Raw genomic sequence first — 22,623 nt, forward strand, 5'->3', positions numbered from 1 at the left:
GCATATTCTAGATTTTTGATGATTAAATAGTAAATAATTTTGACACATTCGATGCTGTCAAATTGAACACTTTTAATCGTTTTTTTAATGCAACAGCAAACAGAAAACTTTGTGGTTGGGAAGAAGATTTTAAAAAGTTCATTCATTCATTTTCCTCCAGCTTAGTCCCTTATTTATCAGGGGTCGCCATGAACCGCTAACTATTCCAGCATATGTTTTACACAGCAGATACCCTTCCAGCTGCAACCCAGTACTGGAAAACAACCATACACTCTCACATTCACTTATATTCTAAGGCCTATTTTGTTTACCCAATTCACTTATAATGCATGTCTTTGGAAACCGGAGCACCTGGAGGAAACCCACATGAACACGGGGAGAACATGCAAACTCCACACAGAAATGCCAACTGGCCCAGCCGGGACTCGTCCCTGCAACCTTCTTGCTGCGAGTCGACAATGCTAACCACTGAGCCACCGTGCTGCCTCAGTTACAGTTATATTGTTGAATATCATTTAAAAAAATATTTGACTTAATATTGAAAGAATTGCAGAGCTGAAGCATCATTACGACAGCCTTCAGTCTCACATCATTCTTCAGAAATAATTTTAATATGCAGTTTAAGCTCAGATAACATTTTAACATTCGACTGTCAATCATTTCAAAGCATTTCAGAATATTATAATACATAAATATGTTAGAAGCATCTACAAGTTTGAAATATGTTTCGCAAAATGCATTTTAATTGGTAGTCCATTACGCTGTGGCAAACCCTGATAAATCAGGACTAAGTCGAAGCAAAGTGAATGAATGAATAAATAAATATTTTATGAAATATTTTGAAAGATGCTATTAAATGAAAGCAATGTATGTGGTTATGTTCAACAGCTGTGTAAAGTTATGTTCCAAAATTTGTATTATTTTAAAAAATTATAATTATTATTCAATTTTTTTTTCATTTTGCATTTTTATGTTAGCGCTGCCACAGTATCAGAATTATCGAACTAAAAAGAGACCAAATATGATTAAACCTTCACCATCAAACCTTTCCAAGACATGGCAAAACGTGCATTTCCAAAATTAATAAAAGGATAAGTGTATAAAATAGTATAGTACGTTTAGTAGACGTTATATGAAACCTGGCACAGTCCACAGGTGAGAGAAACATGGTAAATGATTTTAATAAAGTAATAATGAAATGTTTCAGAAAGGTTTCACAGGATGAAGTTTTTAAGCTTTCAAATGATACATAATTTAGCCTGATTTATAGGCCCAACTAGGCCTAAAGAAGAAAGGTAATAAAAAGCATTGTCATGTCACTCTTTTGTAACCAGTGGTTGTTTATCTATTGAAGCGCTAGTTAACCCAAAACTGAAAACACTCATAAATCACTCATTAATTATACTTGTTCATTGGTTCCAAACCTGTTTGACTTTCTTTCTTCTGTTAAACAATAAAGAAGATATTTTAAAAAACGTTTGATGGTAGACATTATATTAGCATTTATTTTTACTAAAATGTATGTCAGTGCTCCTCATTTTTCTTTAAAATATCTTCTTTTGTGTTTAACATAAATAAGAAATTTAGAAATGTTTGTAACCGCTTGCGGCTGAAAGAATAATGTGTGTACATTTTCATTTTTGGATGAACTATCCCTTTAAACCACGGCGTAACAATTTCTGTAATTCTCTTCATGTCCAGCAGAGGGACACTGCATTCCAGCCAAAACATGTTGATCAAAGAGCCACATCTCAAGTCTCCTCTCAGCTAAGCTTGACCTGTTTAAAAATAGAGGAGTCATGCTTCTATATTCCAGATCGGTTCTACGAAATTACAAGTGAAACCATAAACAGTCAGATTTGAGTGAAGTGTGCTAACTGGAAGAAGGATTAGCTTTAAATAGAGAGTATTAAATATGAATATAATTTATTCATTTAACCTAAACACCCTGTTTTGCGGGGTAATTTGTTACAGCGTTGTGTATTAAGATGTATAACATTACAGACAGTGCGTGCATCAAATTAAAGGGATAGTTCACCTAAAAATGAAAACTCTTTCATCATTTACTCTCCCTTTACTTGTTTAAAACCTTTCTTCTGTTGAACACAAAAGCAGATACAGGTTTTTGTCTTTGTCCAAAATATATCCTTTAGTGTTTAACAGAGTTTTAAAAACACATAAAGGTTGTAAACCACATAAAAATAGTGAGTAAATTATAATTTTTGTGTGATCTATCCCTTTAATGACACATGTGAAATAGCTAAAAATCAGTGACAGTACAGTCTGTGATCATGCAACTGTCTCATTTTCTCCTGCTTCCTTTAGTTCACACCCCCTAGTGCCTAAAAAGGCAAAAGAGAGTGCAGCTGGTAAATGCAACACTGTCTAAGAATAAACCCAGGGTTGCAATGGATAAGGTTACCTCGAAGGACTCCAGCACTTTTTCCCATCCCACACCCATGTGAGGCACCAATAACATGGGCTAAATTACCAGCACCAATTTGCCTGAGCCCGAACTCCCCTGTTTACGTCCCTGACCTGCCATCCCCACTCTCCCACTGCCATGATCCCAAATCCGGCTCTCTGAAAACCCCTCATCCCGCTTTTCCTCACGAGACTGGGAGGTTTCACCCGTGGATTGAATGGGGACGACAAAGAAGAACATCTTTTCCTGAGTGGGAATTAACATCAACTGGGTGAAACCGGCCTAATACGATTAGCCTACACAAGCAAAAATCAAAGGACATTCAGCTGAAGTTACTACTGCACCATGGCTCAGGCAACCAAAGGTACTGCAGGTCTTGCACTCATGATCTTCTGCATTTGATTGACAGACAGTGCTTTATAATGAAACTGTGGATAAAGAGTGATAATAAAAAATTGAGTTTACTATAAATCCTGCTGCGATGCAAGACAATTGATGTTAATCTGATGAAACATATTGTATAGTCAGTGCATTTATGTGTAATTTTTATCCATTACTAAGACAGAAATGTCAGTTATTAAGTTAAAAATAATGAAATATTTTAATAAATAAATAGTTTTAATGATCAGCTACACTGTAAAAAAGTTGACCCAACTTAAAAATTTAAGGCAACAAACTTCAGGACATTATTGAGTCAACTTATATCGAGTGCAGTAATTGGGTTGAAAGATGAGTCAACTCAAAAATTTTAAGTTTAAACTTTTACCGTGTACCTATTAATGGTGATTGTTTTTATTCATTTATTAGTTTTGGGTTATTAAAAAAATTAGATAACAATAAATAAAGAAAAATTGTCATTATATTTTTCAATACTGTTTTTATTGTATTATATATTTTATATTGTATTATATATTATATATATATACATTATATATATATATATATATATATATATATATAAACTGTAAAAAGATTATATGAACAATCAGTCCTGACAGCATAAGTTTTTATTTCATTGTAACTTATTAAACTAAGTTAATCATGTTCTAACTTAATTTTATAAGTTACGCAAGCTGTTTTAAGTCAGTTTAACATAATATAAGTTCAATGGACTTTTAAAAAAAATTATGGCAACCAAGATTTTTGAAAAAAAATATACGCATATACACTCCTTTATTAATCTGAGGTCGCCACAGCAGAATGAACCGCCAACTTATCCAGCACATGTTTTACGCAGTGGATGCCTTTCCAGCTGCAACTTATCACTGGGAAACATCCATACACACTCATACACTACGGACGATTTAGCTTATCCAATTCATCTATATCACATGTTTTTGGACTGATGGGAAAGCAGAGCACCTGAAAGAAACCCGCGCCAACACGGGGAGAACATGCACACTCCACACAGAAACGCCAACTGACCCAGCTGGAACTCGAGCCAGCGACCTTCTTGCTGTGAGGCGATTGTGCTACCCACTGAGCCATCGTGCTGCCCCTATTTAAATATATATTACCAAACAAAAGCAGAAAAATCTGACAGAACCCAAACTTTTAACCTCATCATATGAGTCACATAGGCCTAACAAACATGCTTGATGTTTTCCATGACAACTACTACGTTAGGATGTTTAGTTAATATTTTTTGTGAAAATAATAATAAAATAAAATATAACATAGTACTAAAAAAAAAAAAAAATTGGATCAGACTACAGCAGGGGATCAGTACCAGAAAAAAAATCCTCATTCTTTTTGTTTAATTAATAGATGGTTTCTTTGTTTGGTTCATGATGTCACTAAACTCAAGCACCAGGGAGAAAATAACACAAGATGGAGATGCGGTTTATTCTTGCAAGAGTGAAGTCAGTCTAGACTTGAGAACAGATGTACCAATTAATTATCACACAATATGGTGCTGTATTTATTAAGAAACATACACTGTAGCTAATAACTTGTACTGTACAAGTTTTGTTGTTTACAAAATTTTTGCATATACATATTTGCATGTAAACTTAACATTCAGTGCAAGTACTTCCAAGGTTGCTAACAGATATTGGCATTCTTTTTGTGTAAACTTAACTCATCCAGTAGTGAAGTCCATCCCTCCCACCGTTGTAGATGCTCCAGCTAGAGCAGTGCATCCAGAATTCCTTACAGCCAGGAGTCATGGATTTTTACGAATCATGAATCGTCCGGCACAATGGGTGGTCATCATCACACTTCTGATCTCTTGGTCAGTAGCTGGTGTTGTCATGTTTGACTTTGTCAGTGATGATCAGATTGCAAGTAAGTTGAATAAATAGCTTTTATTTTAATTATTTCTACTGTTGTTGAATTTGTTGATTTCACTCAGATTTGTTTGTCATGCAGGCATCCAGGATTTAGGTTCAGATCCAGGGCTAGCAGTGAACAAGGCCATTGAAGGGATCGAAAACAGGATAAACCACATGAATGATGTGTTTAATGATGCTAATGGTAGGCCTGTGCTTTCTTTACACCAAAATAGTTTGTTTTAGTTTGGTAGCAGTCATTTTTTAGACTATTTTTCAATTTTTCTTACTGAAGGAATGGGTTTGAATACAGTTAACTGAATCTTTCAGTTCTCAGAAAGAGTGAAAAACCCTTAAAGAATCTCACAAGTAGTATAACATGCTATATTTAAAGTCTTCTAAAGCTATACAGCAGCTTTGTGTCAAAAACAGAAGTCATTATTCTCGCATAAATTTGACTCAACTGATTCGCATCAACCGATTCGCTGAAAAGATTCGGCAGCCGCTAAGCTTCCGTTGTCACATGAACGCGCCCAATTGAGAACGATGCAGAAGGTAGTGAATGATAATTGACTTATTTTGGTCTTTGTCCTCACAAAACTATCACACTGAGTGTTATGAAGTACTTTGAATACGCCTCTGACAATCAGTTCATTGTAAAAGCACGGTAAACTTGTGTTTTACGGAAGTTGTGAGATGAGGAACGTTAACGACAGCATTTCCGTTTTGACCAAGCCAGTCCAATGAAATGTATTATATATTTATTTATAAAAGTGTTATCTTCATGCCATTCACTTTCATCTTTTATTTGGAATGTGTAGAATACATCGCTGAATTAATATATAATCCGAAGGAAGCTCTGTATTCAGCAGTTGACTCATCTCTGTCTTATGTGACAGAAATGCTCACTCCGGATGGTATGTATATCCATTCAGTTTAATGTATAGCTTTTAAAATAGTTCACAAGCAGTTTAAACATTTTAATTATTCAGTTCTGCTTCTTCTTTGTTTTCTTACATTCAGAATTAATCATCGAAACTGTGAAATATGGTGGCACTGTATTTGATGAGGCTACAGAATGGGTCAGATTTCCAGTTTGCTTCTTATTCCACTTATTTGAAGGTACCTGCTTTAATTTTCATGCTCAAATATTTGTTGTTTTGTAAGATGAGATGTAATAAGATACTCTTAATGTCATATAATCCAAGATTGGGACTGCATAGTACTAAAATGTGCTATATTGTTGTTGAGTATTTTTATTACTAGTTTTATTGTATTTAAATTATCTCACCTCTCTGTGATTCCGATATTCCATATACTATTATCATGATAAACATATTTTTTATATATCAAGATAAATTTGCATTCTTAGTCATATTTGAGGTGCTAGATGCACTAATATTCTGACTTTTCATGCTGTGTAGATATCCTGGATATAGTCTTTACGCCAGTGGATTTGCTGAGTGAAGCTGTTGTGCAAATTTTAAGTGGAATCAAGGCTATTGCACAGTATCTTTCAAACATGTTCGAAGGCACTAAAGGTACTGCAGATCGCATGTAAATTCACTCATAAACCTCTAAATTCCATCTTGTTAATATTCCAGCATTGATTCTCAAAAGAAGAATCATTAAAAGAAGCATTAATCCTTTGTACAGTTGTTCAGAATGGTTTGTTTTTTATTATAATCATTATAATTACAGGCATCACTGATATAGCCAAACTTGGAGGGACTTTGTTGGATAAGGTTACTGACTGTATTCGATTCCCAGTGGGTTACTTATTTTACTTATTTGAAGGTACGTACATTGCTGAAATAATTGACTTGTGTTCTGCAGATATGGAGTGAAACTAGGGCTGGACCAATAAACGGTGTTATATCGAATCGCGATACAATTTATGTGAACAACAATGATAAGCTCTGGACATTTTTACTCTATATTGATCTAGGAGCCAATCACACAGCAGAAATATGTGTGAAAGTGTGTTGATATTAGAGATGTATCGCATTTTCGGCCACCATATAATTCCCACCATTTGGACCCTCTAATTTTTGTGGCTTCAGTCATTGTTGGGGTACTGTTTTAAATCTGGAAGCATTAACAACTTTCATCGATATATATATATATATATATATATATATATATATATATATATATATATATATATATATATATATATATACATATATATATATATATATATATATATATATATATATATATATATATATATATATATATATATATATATATATTTAATTCAATATAAAAAATAATTGTCGAGATTACATTTTTGTCACATCGCCCAGCCCTAAGTGAAAGACTAATGATGAACATGTTTCAATCAGCATTAGAAATTGCCCCTGATTCCCCTGCGTAAAGAAATAATTGTGTCATTAAAATCATGTTTAAGTATTTCATTGAAACCAACAACTCATTTTAGACTCACTGATTCCTGTTTAATTCTGTTTTTGCCATTCAGCCATCCTGGATGTAACCATCATTTATCCAGCGGATATGGCAAGTGAAGCGTTTCTGCAAATTTTGAATGTGATCAAGGACACTTTAGCAAGCATATTCGGGTTCCTCAAAGGTATTGATTTAAATGTATTTATTTTTTAATCTTATTTTAGACAAACAGTGATATAATCATTTATAATCACAGATTAAAAGTTTGGGGTCAAAATATTTTTTTAAGAGATTACATTTTTATTCAACATCAGCACAACTGTTTTCTCATTTTGTAAAAGTAATGAATGTGCTCTTTAAAATGTTTATTTTTTTATTTTGCTCAGTGAAGATGTGCAAATTTTAAGTGGTGTCAATACTATTATACAATATTTAAAAAAAATTCTGTTCAAAGGCACAGAGTTTACATCTCATGAACATCTAAACTGCATCTTGTTATTATTCCAGCATGGATTCTCAAAATAAGCATAAATCCTGTGCGGTTGGTCAGAATTGTTTGTTTTTTATTATTGTCAATTTTAACATTAACAGGTGATGCAGACATCACTGAAACAGCCAAACTTGGGGGCGCTGTATTGGATACGGTAACTGACTGGATTCGATTGCCAGTGGGTTACTTATTTTACTTATTTGAAGGTATGTACATTGCTGAAATAATTGTCTTGTGTTCTGTGAGAGAAAAAGAAAGTCAAAAACTCCTGAACATGTCCTATGGATAAAGAAACAATTAATCGTGTTTGATCATTTTAATGAAACATTCAGCCCTTTCTTTTTAAATTTCTGTTTAATTCTGTTTTTGCCATTCAGCCATCCTGGATGTAACCATTATTTATCCAGCGGATATGGCAAGTGAAGCATTTCTGCAAGTTTTAAATGTGATCAAGAACACTTTATCTACCCTGTTTGGGTTCCTGGAAGGTATTGATTTTTTTTACATTATTTTAAGACAATCAGCGATTTTAATCTCTGTTTAAAAGTTAAAATTTCCTTTTTTTTTAATTCAGCAGCACAACCGTTTACTTGTTTTATAATAACAAGAAATGCTTCTTGAATCCAAATCATGACATTAAAATAATTCTTAAAATATCATTGACGACCGAATATTGTCTGCTAAAAATAACAGTGAATTACTTTTTATTTCATATTTATTTATTTCATATTTATTAGGATTAACCCCTTGAGATGTCTCATTTCCAAGTGGGTCCCACAATTTTTCACAATCGCATAATAATAACAACAGAAGAAGACAAAACAAAACACAAATTGCATAAAACAAAACATAAACATAAAGGGGAAATAGTATAAATACATACATATTCAAAATACAAAAATGCATAGATCAGTGAATCAAATCATCACATAAACAACATCCTTAGGAAAAGCAAGTACAGTCCAAAGTAAAAAATGACAGCAAAGTTTGCTTAAACCCCTAAATGATCCAATGGATCGAATGTTGGTGGGTAAATTATTCCTATCTATAGGACCCTTAAACATAAATGCTCTAAATTTGTAAAACAAGGAACAACAAAATAAGTCTGAAGAGAATGTCTAACTTGATAAATTTTAAGGTAAAAACAATATAAATAATACAGAAACTTAAAATGAATATGTTTAAATATAGATTGAAGTCATTAAATATTTTAAATTATGCTAAAGCAGGTCATGTCTATTTTGATTGTAATAATATTTCACACAATATTATTGTTTTCCAGTGTTAATAAATGTAGTCTGTACTCTAACAATATATATATATATATATATATATATATATATATATATATATATATATATATATATATATATATATATATATATATATGCATCCTGTCAACATTTCAGCTTGGTTCCCCAAAATGAGCACTCGTCCTACAGAGCTGGTTGAAAAAGTTGCAGAGGAAGCCACTGATGTAAAGACCACCATGTCTAATTATTTGTCCAGTCTGTTTGCAGGGGATGAAGGTAATGCATATGTATCACTTCCAAAAAATTAGTATGTTTGATGTTTTTACCCTGCGAAAAAATAATTTGCGTTATGTTCATTTATTTTCCTCAGATGGTATTCCTGACGTCACTTTTGATCCCATGAAAGTTGTCACAGACACCGTTGAGGAGTTTGCAGACAGGAGAGATATGTTGTTGGCCTATCTCTCAAACATGCTCATGGAAGACAAAGGTATTCATAATATCATAAATGTATTTACGAATGTTAATTTGCAGTTTTCTCTTTAATATTTTCTGTTATTCTCAGTTTCAGATGAAACACCACAAGTGATAAGACGGAAAGGTTTGTGTCAGTTTTCATTCACCCAATATTTAAAGCTGCAAAACAGAACTCTGGCCTGGTCTGTGGTTGAAACACACAATTAAGATTTTTTTATTCATAATATAATTCTCCAGGTGAATTTCTGCCCCCTATGGAAAAAGGTTAGTAAATGCACATCCTTTCATTTACACAAAAGCTGTAAAATAATGTATAAATAACACGAGTACTAAAACCTCTCAAATACTACAGTGCTATGGGTTTGTTCACACTTGGTAGGATGGTTCTTTTGACCTGAAGCTAAACAGAAAATGCAATTATTGAGATGTTGACGGACATATAAGTGTCCCACGTTGCAAAAAACACTATTAGGACATATATTAAACTAAAAAGTGAAAGTTGGTTGTTTTTGCAATATATAGAGCAAATTCGTTCTTCCGGTTTAAAACTTTTGAAGCTACGTCACGGCGATGTGATCATTGTGTAAATTTCAGTGTGGATATTGGCTGTTTGTACCGGCTGGTACAAAGTGACGTTATTGAGTTTTCAGCACATCTGTTCATTAATTCATGAGAAAGACTTGATTCGAACCAATCAGAGTGCTCTATTGTGAACGAGATGCAACTTTATTAATTTGCATGATAGCTTCGAAGGCTCCTTTTACCTGTTACAGTGTTCAGAGAGATGCCACGTTATGTTGCCAATCGTAATTCAAACAAGTAGTAGTAGAAGAATTATTCAGAGACATGGGACATCAGTGTTGGGTTTATAAATGTGCCGCAACAAAAGTTTTTGTTTCTATTTCCATGTGCCATAAGAGCACAGCTGGCATGTGGACCCACATGTGTGGATTAAAGTGGTCTGCTAACACGCGACAAAAACATGTTCGTAAGGAAAGTTTTTTACCCGAGAACTTTTTGAATCTGGAAATGGTGAAATCCGGGTTTGTCACTCGTCGTCTTTTAAAAAAAGACGTAGTTCCAGTTTGTGTTGATTGTCCTGTCTCTACAGATTTGGTAAGTGTGTGATTAATGTTCATTGTTTATGTTTCTCCAGATGGCAAAGTTAGTTAGTATCGTCTGCAGTACTCTTTCAGTTTTTGAGGATATACCTTTAGTTACTAAGTATACAGTAATATCACTACAATATTATGTACTGAAAATCCTCCACTTCCACACAGCACTCAGATCCGCTGTAAACGCTGCTCTCTGAATCGCTGTCTATCTCCCCTGACTCTGTGCCACTTGACACTCCCACCTAAACAAAGCTGGACTCACCCACTTTCCTGACTTTTTTCAAACTAGAGGTGTGAAAACTCCCTGCTGAGACAGGAGCAGGCTTCATGGCCCTTTAAAGTTTCGCAAACAGGGCTTAACTTTAAACCAGGCTTTTGTTAAATTGGTGTATTGAAACAGCTTATATAAAATCCCTTTGAAAAGTACTTTACTAGCATGCATCTTGAGACAAACCAAACCTTAAGATATGTCACTGCAAGTTATTTTCAGTTTACACAGCTCAAATATGCAATTTAATCAAGGATTAGCCTTGTCTGTGGAAGTAAGACACAAAACAATAAAGATAAAAATATATTTTGGTGACTTTGGAGACTTTAGAATTGTATGGTGAGGAGGAAGGTTCAGATGGCAGACTTATTCAGTTGGACCACACTAACTGAGATATCACAGTTTGTTTTAATCGAACCAAACCTGCCAAGTGTGAACACAGCCTAAAACAGCAACAGCAAACATAATATACAGGACTTAGATTTCAAATGTGCTTGATTTTAACTTGCAAAAAACAAGCATGTTACAAACATATAATGCAAGATTTTGAATTAACAAAACGTATTTAGTTTCCTGCATCATCATCATTCCCTATCCATTCATCTTTACGCACTGTTATGTTGTGTCTTTCCATGTTTAAAACTTTTTGGGAATTGGATCGTTTAAAAACAGTGTTACAGATTCTGTATTATGGTGCATGAAAAGGTCCTGCATGTCTGCATACATGGATAATTTCATGAATCATTTATTTGAGTCACTTGTATTGTCTTTCTGTACAGCAGTGTGATTTATTTTATTTTTTTTATGTCCTGCACTCTTCATCTTACACAGTACTGGCCATGTTTTTTTCCACATTTTGTAAAAGTGCTTGTGTTTAATTTCTCCAGAATGGTTTAAATAAGAGGTGGTGCATGCGATTTTTACCAAATCCAAAAATAAAAATTTGTCAAATGCATTTCTTGCTGTTTGATTTCCTATGCCCTCCTTGCGGTGTAGTGCGACGTCTAACATTCTCTGATACATTCGCCGGTTTATATTCACAAGCATTCAGCATGTAGGAGTTCTTACTACGAAGTATGGCACATGTTGCAAGAATATTGTGACGTTCACAATATTAATGCCCTGAGATTTAAGCTGAGGTTGTAGAAAGGAAATAGAGGGTTTTAGAGGAATGTTATACGATCAGTGTTCAGGCTCTAAAGGTGCAGTATGTAAGATTGATACCCAGTGGTTGAACTATAGGTTTTGCAGTTCACATACAAAAATTCATTTTCACCCAGCCCCTATTTCAACAACTGCAGACAAATGCAATTTGCCAGACTGACAACACCAACACAAGAGAGCGTGCTTTACTATTGTCGACACGTGACAAAAGGAATCTTTTCCATGTAAAGGAGTTTTTGTCCAAACCATCACCTGAAACTTCTATTTTAAATACGGTTTCTAGTTCTCACAACTGAACAGCAGTCATCAAAACTGAAATGAAATACAGTTCATTTTCCAACAAGGCAACCTGGAATGCTGAAATATGATTGGTTAAGCTGGCAGTCGGTGGGTTATAGAGACTAGGATTGGGCAATGCCGACCAATTTGGCATCGTACAATGTCTAATGTGAATCATCGCGATGGACGATGGCATTGTCATCTTAGGCAGCGGTGAAATAATTATTTATGAATAATTCATTCATTCATAAGAAATTAATTATTTGTAGCCAACTGTTTCAACTACCTGACCCGCATGGTCTTTGTTTTACCCATGCAAATCAAAAATAAATAAAGATAAGTTACACACACATTACCACCTGTCAATCACTTTTTCGTTGGATATTGGCATGAATAGGCAGAGTGATGTGTCATTATAATGGCACAGACAAACTTGGTTGGTAAAAAGGGTGCACAACCAAGAGCAACCAACCAACAGTATGTGAGGTTTTCACTAAAATTACTAAGTACACGCGTGAAAGCGAAAGGTTGAAGCATTGTACTGATGCTGTGACATGTTACCTGAGAGATTCAAAAGATCGAAGAGTTGTTAGATAGACACAAGATTAATTAAATAGCATCTTTAACAACTATAGTGCGGCGCGATCCAGCGATACATTCTTGATAAACTGTCCGACGTACACTGCTCTCTGGGGTTTTGTGCTCAAAGCACTCGCTGTCTGCTGGAGCTCAGACGCGCACGTATGCTGCAGCACATGAGTGTGTGTGTGTGGTCACGTGATGTGTGTTTTCAGTGGTATAGTGTGGAGGAGGACTTTTCAGAAATGCTAGATGAATCACCAGTGTGGACGTGGACCGTTTTTGTTATAAAATGGCATTTTAAAACTAAGACGTATAAGTGTAAATGTTTATTTTTCTAGAGGGGGTTGCTGCTGGGGCGGGGCAGTGGATCGCGATGCCGGCTCAGCATTGTGATGTCTATCTACGATGGAATATGGCTTCGTCTATCGACCCAATCCTAATAGACACCAAAACAAAGACAGATATTCTGACACGGAATGTACATTTTCAAAGGAGAATAACTGATTTTAACGTGTTTCTTAAATATCTGCAAACATATTATGGCATTTTTATCCTTCAGAAGAGTCTTACATACTGCAACTTTAAAATGTTTTTATTTAAAATATGCTTGCTAGTCATTCCCTTTTATACAGTATATGGGTTTTTCACAGCAATTTAACATTTTCCAAGACTGTGAACAGATTAACAAAATCTAAAGAACCCCCTTTTGTGTATTAAAAGTATTCAATAGATTTGTAAAGTTTCTTCATGGAACCATGAATGTCAAATGTGCACCTTCAATCCAGTGCAAATCAGTTAGAAAAAAGTATCTCCTTTTTTCATAAATGCACAGAAAATAAATCAAGTTCTCAAAGAGGCATGTTTTATAAGCATTGGGATTTCAACAATGAGCTTAAATCAGTTCAACTGAAGTTTGTTTTGTCAGGGTGCAACATGTGCATACTGGTGAGGTCATCAAATGATGCAATGACATAATGTCTTGTGTATACCTAATCTAGTAAAAAAAATGTCATTTACAAAATGAGCTTGGATCTGTGATAAATCTGAATTGAAAAATGACTTGATGAAACAGTTGCAGAAGTACTAGGAAAAACTCAGGACCCCATCTACGCTGCCTACATCGCTGTGAGATCCACAGCTGAGATAGACGGCGATAAACTGGAAATAAATGAGGCCGAGGTGGACTCTGCTGAAGATATCTTGGTAGAACAAAAAGTTGAAAAGACAGTGGACCGCTCTGAAAATGATGCAGTTGCCTCTGTTGAGGAGGAAAAAGCAGTTGGTGATATTGTAGATGAGGAACCTTTTCATACACCTGAAGTCACAGATGAAGAAACAGCAACAGAAAAGGATGAAGACACCTTTGATTCAAATGAAACTACTTCTGATGTGCAAGATATTGATAATGCCATAGATGCTGAGACTGAAGAAATTCCTGAAATGGTTGAAAGTGTTTCAGATGTTGGAGAAGAGGAACCTTTTGAAGTAACAAATGAAGAAACGGCAACTGAACAGGTTGAAGACACCGCTGATTCAAATGAAATCACTTCTAATGCCGCAGATATGCAAGATGTTGATAATATTTCTGATGTTGATACTGAAGAAATTCCTAAAACGGTTGGAGATGTTTCAGATGTTGGTGAAGAGGAACCTTCTGAAGTCATAGATGAAGTAATGGCAACTGAAAAGATTGAAGACGTCTCTGGTTCAACTCGATTGACTTCCAATGCTGCAGATGTGAAAGACACTGATGATACCTCAGATGCTGTCACAGATAAGGATGAGATTAAAACAGTTGAAGATTTTTCAGAAGTTACAGAGGAGGAAATTTCTGATGTGCCAGAAGTCATAGATGAGGAAATGGTTGAAAAGTCTGACGATAGCTTTCATTTTGCAGAGGACAAACCAACTGAATTGATTTCTGATGCTCCAGATGTAACAGAAGACATTGATGATATATCAGATGATAAAGTCTCTGCAGTTTCAGAGGAAAATGAATCAATTCAAGAAGCTACTAAAACAGTCTCAGATGTTACAGAGAATGAAACTTCTGATATGACAGATGTCGTAGATGAGGAAATGGAAGCTGGAAAGGCTGATGATATCTCCCATTTTGTAGAGGATGAATCAATTGAAATTACTTCTGATGCTACAGTTGGGAAGGAAGACACTGATGCCTTTACAGTTACAGAAGAGAAAGAAACAATTGAAAGCCTTCAAGAAGCAGCAATGAAAATGTCACAAAATGCAGATGAAGAAATCCCCAATGTCACAAAGATGGTTGAAGAACCTGATACTTCTGATTTTATGGATGAGTTAGAAGAACCTGAAAAAGATGAAGATGAAATTAGTGTCACCAATGACCAGGTTGAAACGGCTCAAGATGTCATATTTCCAAAGGAAAAAGTGGAAGCAGCAGAACTTGATGATCATGACAAACTCAAGGCTAAAGATGGTTCACAAGTGGATGACATCAAGAAGGAAGTTGTGGAAATTGCAGATGCTGATAATGACCTTCAGAACGAGTTAGATAAAGATGAGATTAAGGTTGAAGATGCGTCTGATCAAACTATCTTGGCAAGCACAGCTGCTGAAGAAGACCATGATGATGATGGAGCGCCTGTCCTCCTTACTGTCCAACATGAGCACTCAGACAGAGATGATAAAAATAATAATAACAATGACAGAAAGAGAGACGCCAGAGGTCTGATCAAGAGAAAAACACCAAAGAGCCATTCCACTGAAACTGATGAACAAAACGCGCACAAGGATCTTCATAAAGAGTCTGATAAAGGTACTGGAATATTTTGTATAATTTTTGAATAGGGAAAATTGATAGTTCAGCAAACAGATGACCTTAAAGGGATAAGGTCACGCAAAAATGAAAATTCTGCCATGACTTACTCACCCTTGATTTGTTCCAAAACAGTTTGCGTTATTCTGTCGAACACAAAATAAGATAATTTGAAGAATTTTGTGAATTTGTAACCGTTGATGTCTATAGTAGGAAAAATGAATACTGGACATCTGCGGTTACAGGTTTTCAACATTCTTAAGTATATATTTGGTGTTCAACAGAAGAAAGTAAATCATACAGTTTTGGAACAAGTCAAGGGTGAGTAAATCATGGAAGAATTTACATTTTTGGGTGAGCTACCAGATTTAATAACAAATTATACTCACCATGAAGAAATTAATCACTATAATACAATTGTATGTTTAAAAAATCTGTAACTTTTTTTTTTATATAAAAAAAATAAAATAAAGATTGCAAGGTCTTAACACATAGCTAACATCCTAAAAATATGTTTTACTGATAATTGCAGCTTAAACAATAAATTTTTATTGATCGATGTTGAGGGTAGATTTGGTTCAATTTGCCCAAGAGCAACTTTTTGAGGTTCTCTTTTAATTCAGTGGTTCAAAACATTGCAACTGTATTAAATTATATGACAAATGTCCTGACATCAAATGTTATGTCTTTAACATATTTTAATAACTGAATCAACTAAATGTATACACTCAAACAAAAAAGAAAAGAAAAAAAAATCTGCTTGTTCAAACTACTGATTTAAAATGAGCTGAAATAACCTTAATTTTTTATGTTATGTAATCAATTTGTTAACTTAATTTGTGTTGGGACAACAGGAATGAATTGTGCGTACAAAGTATAACTTAATATTTGTAGTTAGTTTGATTAAAGTTGAAATGACAAGAAAAGTTTATTTGAATAAAAATAGGGCAGCAATATTATTATTTTTTACAGTGTGAGCTGGTTTCATAATACTGTATGTTACCTTGTTTATCAAACACAACAGTTGTGGTCTATATATCTGTATGTTGAAGTAATGGCATAAATTCAGAAGAACTCTTATCACTGTTCTCTTTTGGACTGGGAGGAGCAACACACGGATGAAGATAAATTGTCATTAACTATTGCTTACTTCACCTCTTCTTCTGGAAAGATGATTAAAAGTGGAGCAAAACAGCTGGAGGATTATCTAATAAACTCTGCTGCTGTACAAGTATCTATATAATATATCACTATTAAAAGCTATTTGATGTCCAGTTGCTCGGTCAGGATTTTAGCCTCCTATGTCTAATTTTTTTTCTTTTTTAAAGAAAATATGTAATTTAATCTACAGAAAATGTTTTTGTTTTAAGTCCAATTTTATTTCTTTTTTATGAGAATTATTTTTATTGAATATGTTAATTTGTGTAAATGACACAATGACTGAAATATGACTAACTGCTGTATATAATAATTGCAAAGCTGTTTGTATTGCATTAGCCATCAAAATGGTGACATTGAGAGAATGAATGACTGGGTTTATCCATTTCACATTATTAATGTCATTTTACCATCTAACATAATGACATGGCTGCCAATGAAGAAGCTGCTTACAAGTTTCATTAATGTTAAATTAACACACTCACAGTGCACTAATTCATACACTAATTCTCAGTGTTCATTATGGATGTTAAGACATGTAACTCTCATTTAACATTTACTCATGATTTCAGTTCTTGAGCAAGTGAAAGAAGCCAAAGAGAAAAAAGCTAGAGAGGAGATATACAAAATCATTCAAGGTGAATGGTTTATTGTTTCTTTCCATTCTTGCACACCAAAAATAAAGCATTTGTGCAGAATGAAAGCTGAAGTTCAAGATAAAAATGCAAACGAATGCATTGTCTTTTCTGCTTTTACAGAAATGAGGGAAGAGAAGGCTGAAGGTGTGGAGGAAGAGATCGTATTACAGCAAATAAACATAACCGTAGAAAAGGTCAAGAAAGAAGAAACTGTCAAAAAGGAGGAAAAGGCTAAAAGAAAAGAAAAGGCTCAAGAACCAAAAGGCAAGTCTGATAAAATAATACTGAGTTTAATTTATCTTTTTGTTTTTATATGGAAAGCTGAACATTTACATTTAGATTGTATGCAAAATCTCTTCCTAAGCTCGAAAAAGCTATTCACCTCAGACTTTTTCAACCCTGCACCTCTGATAAACTATATAAAAAAAACACTAAGAAAAAATCTGGGATGAAGGTATGGAAAAACAAAATGAACCCCCTTTTAAAAAGAAAAATCTGTTGAGATTTATTTTAATAAGTCATTATTTAATATGCAGTTTAATTAAGAGATTAGGCCATATAATGCTTATTAACTTTAGTTTTTATTTTAATTCTACTTTTGGATTATTATAAAACTATGGTGAGACAGATTAGGCTTCTGCAGGTGAAAAAAGTTAATTAATAATCACATAAGGAGTGAAAAACTGTGTATAAATATATATAAATATAATATTTATTATAATTCACTTACCACAAAGAAATTAATCAGTTTTTATGTTAAAAATATAAACTTTTTAATAAAGAAAATTAGTATGCAAGGTCTAATTATGTTTTTCTTTGTTCGCACTTTAAATAATAAATATGTATTAATTGATGTTGATGATGATAGATTTGGTCCAATAATTTGTTAAAGCTGTTTTTTCAGTGGAAAAATTGGTTTCAGTGAATGGAATTCAGTGGTTCACAGCATAATAACTGAGATGTTTTTTGTTCCAAATTAACTAAACACTCTATATTATCTTATCTATCAAATGACAGTTGTGATTTATATATCTGTATAGTGATGTCACTTACTGATGCTGTCTGACTCTGAGCAAAAATTAGAAAAAATGATATTAGGAATATGTCATTTATTTTTCACAGGAGCTGCAAAAAAAGTCAAACCAGCAAAGAAAGGTATTGAAACATTCCTCTGTTAATGGCCACTATCTTTCAATAAATTCTTATGGAAATACATCCCAAAATTTCATATTTAACACACAAGCTGAATCTATGAAACAGAAAAATAAAATACATTTGTAAGAGTAACATTATTATACAATCTGATTAGTATACCATCTAAGCACAAAGCATAAATATGTTACCTTCATACCCTCAGTCCTTATGTTGTCTTTCAGATGATGCTGTTAAGAAGGAGGCCAAAACTGAAGGTAAAAAAAGAGGAAAAAATAAAAAGAATAATAATATTGGTTATACTTTTCCATACAAGCTACTAACAATAACCAAGTGGTAACCTGAAGGCTCAGCGCTAGTAGTTTTGTATGTATTTTATGTACTGTATGCAGTCAGATAACCCTCAACGACAATAAAATCTGTTGTATCACAGATGCAAAGATTTCCAAAGACAAAACTAAAGCAGTCCCTGTAAAGAAAGGTATGTAAATTGATAAGCGAACTTCTGATAAAGTCTCAATTAAACGGGAATAAATGTTAATGCTTATTTACAGAGGATGAAGTGGCCAAGAAAGAAACCATATATTGTGTGCAAATCCAAAATTGTGTAATGCACACTTTCTTTTTAAAGTTTGAGAGCAGTGCAATTTTTTATACATTTTTCTACTTCAAGGATGCATTAAATTCCTCAAAAGAGACTTAATTACAAATTAAATCAGTTCTTTTGACTGAATATTTTCACAAAATATTAAGCATCACAATTGTTTTCAGCTATAATAAAAGTATAACATGTTAATCTGAGAAGTAATATCAGGATGATTTCTGATTGACGTTGTGACGAATATATTAGTGATTCAGGAATAAAAATAAGTTTTTAAATACATAAAACCACTACTTTTAATCTGTAATATTTGAGAATAATTATTGTTATTACTGTTTGTTTTTTTTTGTTTTTTTAATTAAGTAAATGTAGCCGTATTTAAAGGGCACCTCTGATGAAAATCATCTTTTTGAAGCTGTTTGGACAGAACTGTGTATAGGTATAGTGTGTCCACAGTCATATTGGAGTGATATAAAAACAATAAGTCTAACATTTCCTGACGTTAAAAATAGGATCCAGAAAGGTTTGAATAAACTATAAAATACATCAAATAATCATTGGGAAAGTTCTTAGTGTAGAATTTCCCACAAACGTTACATGAGATCTGCTTCCTTCATATCTGTCACTGTGCTGTTTATCTGACACGGCCGAGGCGGAGACTGAGGCAGACTGACAAATTGACAGGCAGATGGGAACGGTGGGTGGGGAGAACTAGCATTAAAGGCGCAGGCAACAAAAACAGCTACATTGGGTCCATATCAGAAAGTTCCAATATTCTAAAAGGTCTAATAAATAATCTGATGGGTGTTTTGAACTGGAACTTTACAGACACATTCTGGAGACACAAAAGTCTAATCTTAAATCTTGAAAAGGGGTGAAATAGGTGCCCTTTAAAAAAAAACAATTCTAAAAGTTGTTTTGTTAATTATGATTCGCTCATTTTCAGAGGCCAAAACTACAAAAGAAGACACCAAACCAGCTCGTTCAAAGAAAGGTATCACAGTGCATGTACAGTATAATGTCTATTTCCATTTTAGATTGATTATTTAATAAAGATGCTGCAGTGATGCCAATGTTTAGACTCTCATTAAAAGGCCTTCCTTGTAATGTTTGTTTTTTTGCAGAGGCTGAAATTGTGAAGAAGAAACCCAAACCACATCCTGCAAAGAAAGGTAACTGTCTGATGTATTCACATTTTTGAAGATATTAGCAGTAGTTTAATTTTAATTTCATTACAATATAATTTTAAAATAGCAGTTTAAAAAATCAAACAAAAAATCTCTCTCTATATATATAATTTTAAATATATGTTTTATAGAATATATAGTTTTATAATATTGTTTTTTTATATAGTTATATATAGTTTTATTATATAAATATATAGTTTTATAGAATATATGATATTTTGTGTTCCCTCGATTAAAGAATATATTACAGGAGTGCTCTAAATGATGTTAAAATTATATTTTTGGAGGGAAACAATTGCTTTAAATCATATTTTTTATAGTTTAGTTTAGCATTGCATTGTATGTAGAAGTAGTAGTTTGCTCAGACATCAATATAATATCTACTTGTTTATTATTTCATTTTTTTTTAAAGCTAAAGATATTAAGGAAAAGGCAAAACCAGGTCCAAAAGAAAAAGGTATGCTTGTCCTGTCAAAAATAATAATAAAAGTAATCATGCAAAGTTATATGATTTGTATTGCAACCAGACACAACTTTTTTGTTTTGTTTAGTTGCTGAGGCCGTCAAGGAAAAATCAAAGCCTGCAAAGCAAGGTAGATGGTTGTGTGTAATTTCTGTTGACAAAGTAAAAAGTATTACATGGATGATCCAAAAACATAACTTGTTGTAATCCTTTTCATAACCAACGCACACATAAAAAGTATAATAGCATACTGTAATACTCAATTCTGGTTATTTATGCTTTGAAAAATGTAACAATAAAAGTACATAGATTTTTCATTTTATGTAGAAGTTGAATTCAAAGATAAGCCATCAGCTCCTTCTTTCAGGTTCAGGAATGGAGTAACATGCTTTTACTGTAAAAATGAAAATGCAGAGATAGATTGTCTTGCTTTGTTTCGTTTCATAATGTTTTGTTTGATAATTTTCTGTTTTTTACAGAAGCCGAAAAAATTGAAACCAAAACCAAACCAACAGCAGAAAAGAAAGGTGCTCCGTTATAGACAACTGTGAACTTATTGGAAACCTGTGGCCTTCAAATATTAACATGTAATCTTGTCTTGCCTTTATATATTTGTTTTCTTACTTTTAGTGGATGAAGCCCCCAAGGAGAAACCTAAAGTGAAGAAAGGTATCACATTTTACAATCTTACAACTGTGTGCGTTACAGTATGTTTTAAACAACATTTTCATCAACACAATTTAAAAAGTGTGCAAACTAATTAGCGTTAATTGTTCAGTTATATATATTATACAATTATTAATATATAGCCTTATAATTTCTTCATCACAGAGGCTGAAGTAATCAAAGAGGTTAAACCAGCCCCTGGGAAGAAAGGTATGAATTACGAATTATTTATCGTGATGTATCAGTTCACATTGTATTTTATCTCTCATAAGTCATTGAGACTGTTATTATTATTAATCACTGTTATATATTTATCTGAATTTCAACTGAACTTAGTTGTTGAACTCTGTCCTCAATTTATGAGAATTAAAATGTAACTTTTTAGTATTAACTAACTTTCCATGTCCAGTTATCAAGCCTTTAATTTTTTCTCATATTTTCTTTAAAATGGAGAAGCTAAAACTCCCAAGGACAAAGTTGAACCAGCTGTTTTGAAGAAAGGTATGGTGGATTTACAGTTCATTTAATATGCATGGCATGCATTCATAAACCGAAAAAAGTAATTTACACCATCTAAAAATGGCATTGTGTAACAATAGTGGATACACCAAAAATCATTTGAGACTTATTTAGAACAAAGATTATTTGATGACAAAATAAAAGACTATTTAAAGATTAATATACCTCATAATGTTTTAAAATGATTTTAAAAAACTGTATATTCATTTACATTATTGCATTTATGATCATTTTAGATACTGAAGCTGCTAGAAAAGTAAAACCTGCTCCAGTTAAGAAAGGTGCCATTTGATTTTGTTTGAATTGCATAGTGAATTTTTTGTTTATGTGATGCTTACTGGTAACATTCATTGATTTACAGAGCCTGAGGTTTCCAAAGAAAAAGCCAAACCAGAGCCCGCAAAAAAAGGTCAGCTGATTGAAGTGTTTTTATTCCTCAGTGTGAATATCTTGCAGTGGTTTTCACATGCAGATAACATATTGAATTTTTCTCAGAGCTTGAAGAGAAGCCAAAATCAGCACCAGCTAAAAAAGGTACAGCGCTCACACACTTTATTTGAAAACTTTGTTAATTCTGTGCGTGTATTGTATCATTCAGAAGATGAAGTCAAAGAGAAAAAGGCAGCTTTTGTAAATAAAGGTTAAGAACAGTTTTAAAAACTGTTCAGTTTAAATGTGAACCTTTTATAATACTTTTCTCTATTTCCAAAGAA

General features: G+C 33.3%; 2 protein-coding genes and 1 long non-coding RNA gene across 3 annotated transcripts; all 3 read left to right on the plus strand.

Moving 5' to 3' along the window:
• Positions 1-2,422: 2,422 nt before the first annotated feature.
• LOC130244763 (uncharacterized) lies at positions 2,423-18,963 on the plus strand. Its single transcript, XM_056477295.1, has 20 exons — positions 2,423-2,789; positions 4,514-4,711; positions 4,796-4,900; positions 5,517-5,612; positions 5,719-5,817; positions 6,120-6,236; positions 6,397-6,492; positions 7,178-7,288; positions 7,696-7,800; positions 7,972-8,082; positions 9,004-9,123; positions 9,218-9,337; positions 9,413-9,448; positions 9,562-9,588; positions 13,805-15,526; positions 17,257-17,322; positions 17,443-17,586; positions 18,445-18,477; positions 18,699-18,731; positions 18,908-18,963. The coding sequence occupies exons 1-20, from the start codon at positions 2,771-2,773 to the stop codon at positions 18,961-18,963; spliced, it is 3,414 nt and encodes a 1,137-aa protein (XP_056333270.1). The 5' UTR covers positions 2,423-2,770.
• Positions 18,964-20,197: 1,234 nt separating this feature from the next.
• On the plus strand, positions 20,198-20,855 carry LOC130244231 (uncharacterized). Its single transcript, XR_008839214.1, has 3 exons — positions 20,198-20,247; positions 20,675-20,719; positions 20,814-20,855. It is a non-coding gene; the product is annotated as an uncharacterized LOC130244231 (long non-coding RNA).
• A 4-nt stretch (positions 20,856-20,859) lies between these two features.
• LOC130244764 (histone H1.0-B-like) lies at positions 20,860-22,555 on the plus strand. The gene is made up of 10 exons (XM_056477296.1): positions 20,860-20,865; positions 21,093-21,105; positions 21,205-21,252; positions 21,356-21,394; positions 21,557-21,601; positions 21,845-21,892; positions 22,147-22,191; positions 22,272-22,319; positions 22,406-22,444; positions 22,509-22,555. Exons 1-10 carry the CDS (start codon positions 20,860-20,862, stop codon positions 22,553-22,555), a joined length of 378 nt encoding a protein of 125 aa, XP_056333271.1.
• The last annotated feature ends 68 nt before the right edge of the window (positions 22,556-22,623 follow it).

Source organism: Danio aesculapii, chromosome 17, assembly GCF_903798145.1.
Source record: "Danio aesculapii chromosome 17, fDanAes4.1, whole genome shotgun sequence".
NCBI classification, from domain to species: domain Eukaryota; kingdom Metazoa; phylum Chordata; class Actinopteri; order Cypriniformes; family Danionidae; genus Danio; species Danio aesculapii.

Bases quoted from the DNA above. Each gene is read 5' to 3' on its own strand.
- LOC130244763 (XM_056477295.1), top strand. The intron at 6,493-7,177 runs GTACGTACATTG...TTTGCCATTCAG, and splicing joins CTTATTTTACTTATTTGAAG to CCATCCTGGATGTAACCATC. The intron at 17,587-18,444 runs GCAAGTCTGATA...TATTTTTCACAG, and splicing joins AAAGGCTCAAGAACCAAAAG to GAGCTGCAAAAAAAGTCAAA.
- LOC130244764 (XM_056477296.1), top strand. The intron at 21,893-22,146 runs GTATGGTGGATT...TGATCATTTTAG, and splicing joins ACCAGCTGTTTTGAAGAAAG to ATACTGAAGCTGCTAGAAAA. The intron at 22,445-22,508 runs GTACAGCGCTCA...TGTATCATTCAG, and splicing joins ATCAGCACCAGCTAAAAAAG to AAGATGAAGTCAAAGAGAAA.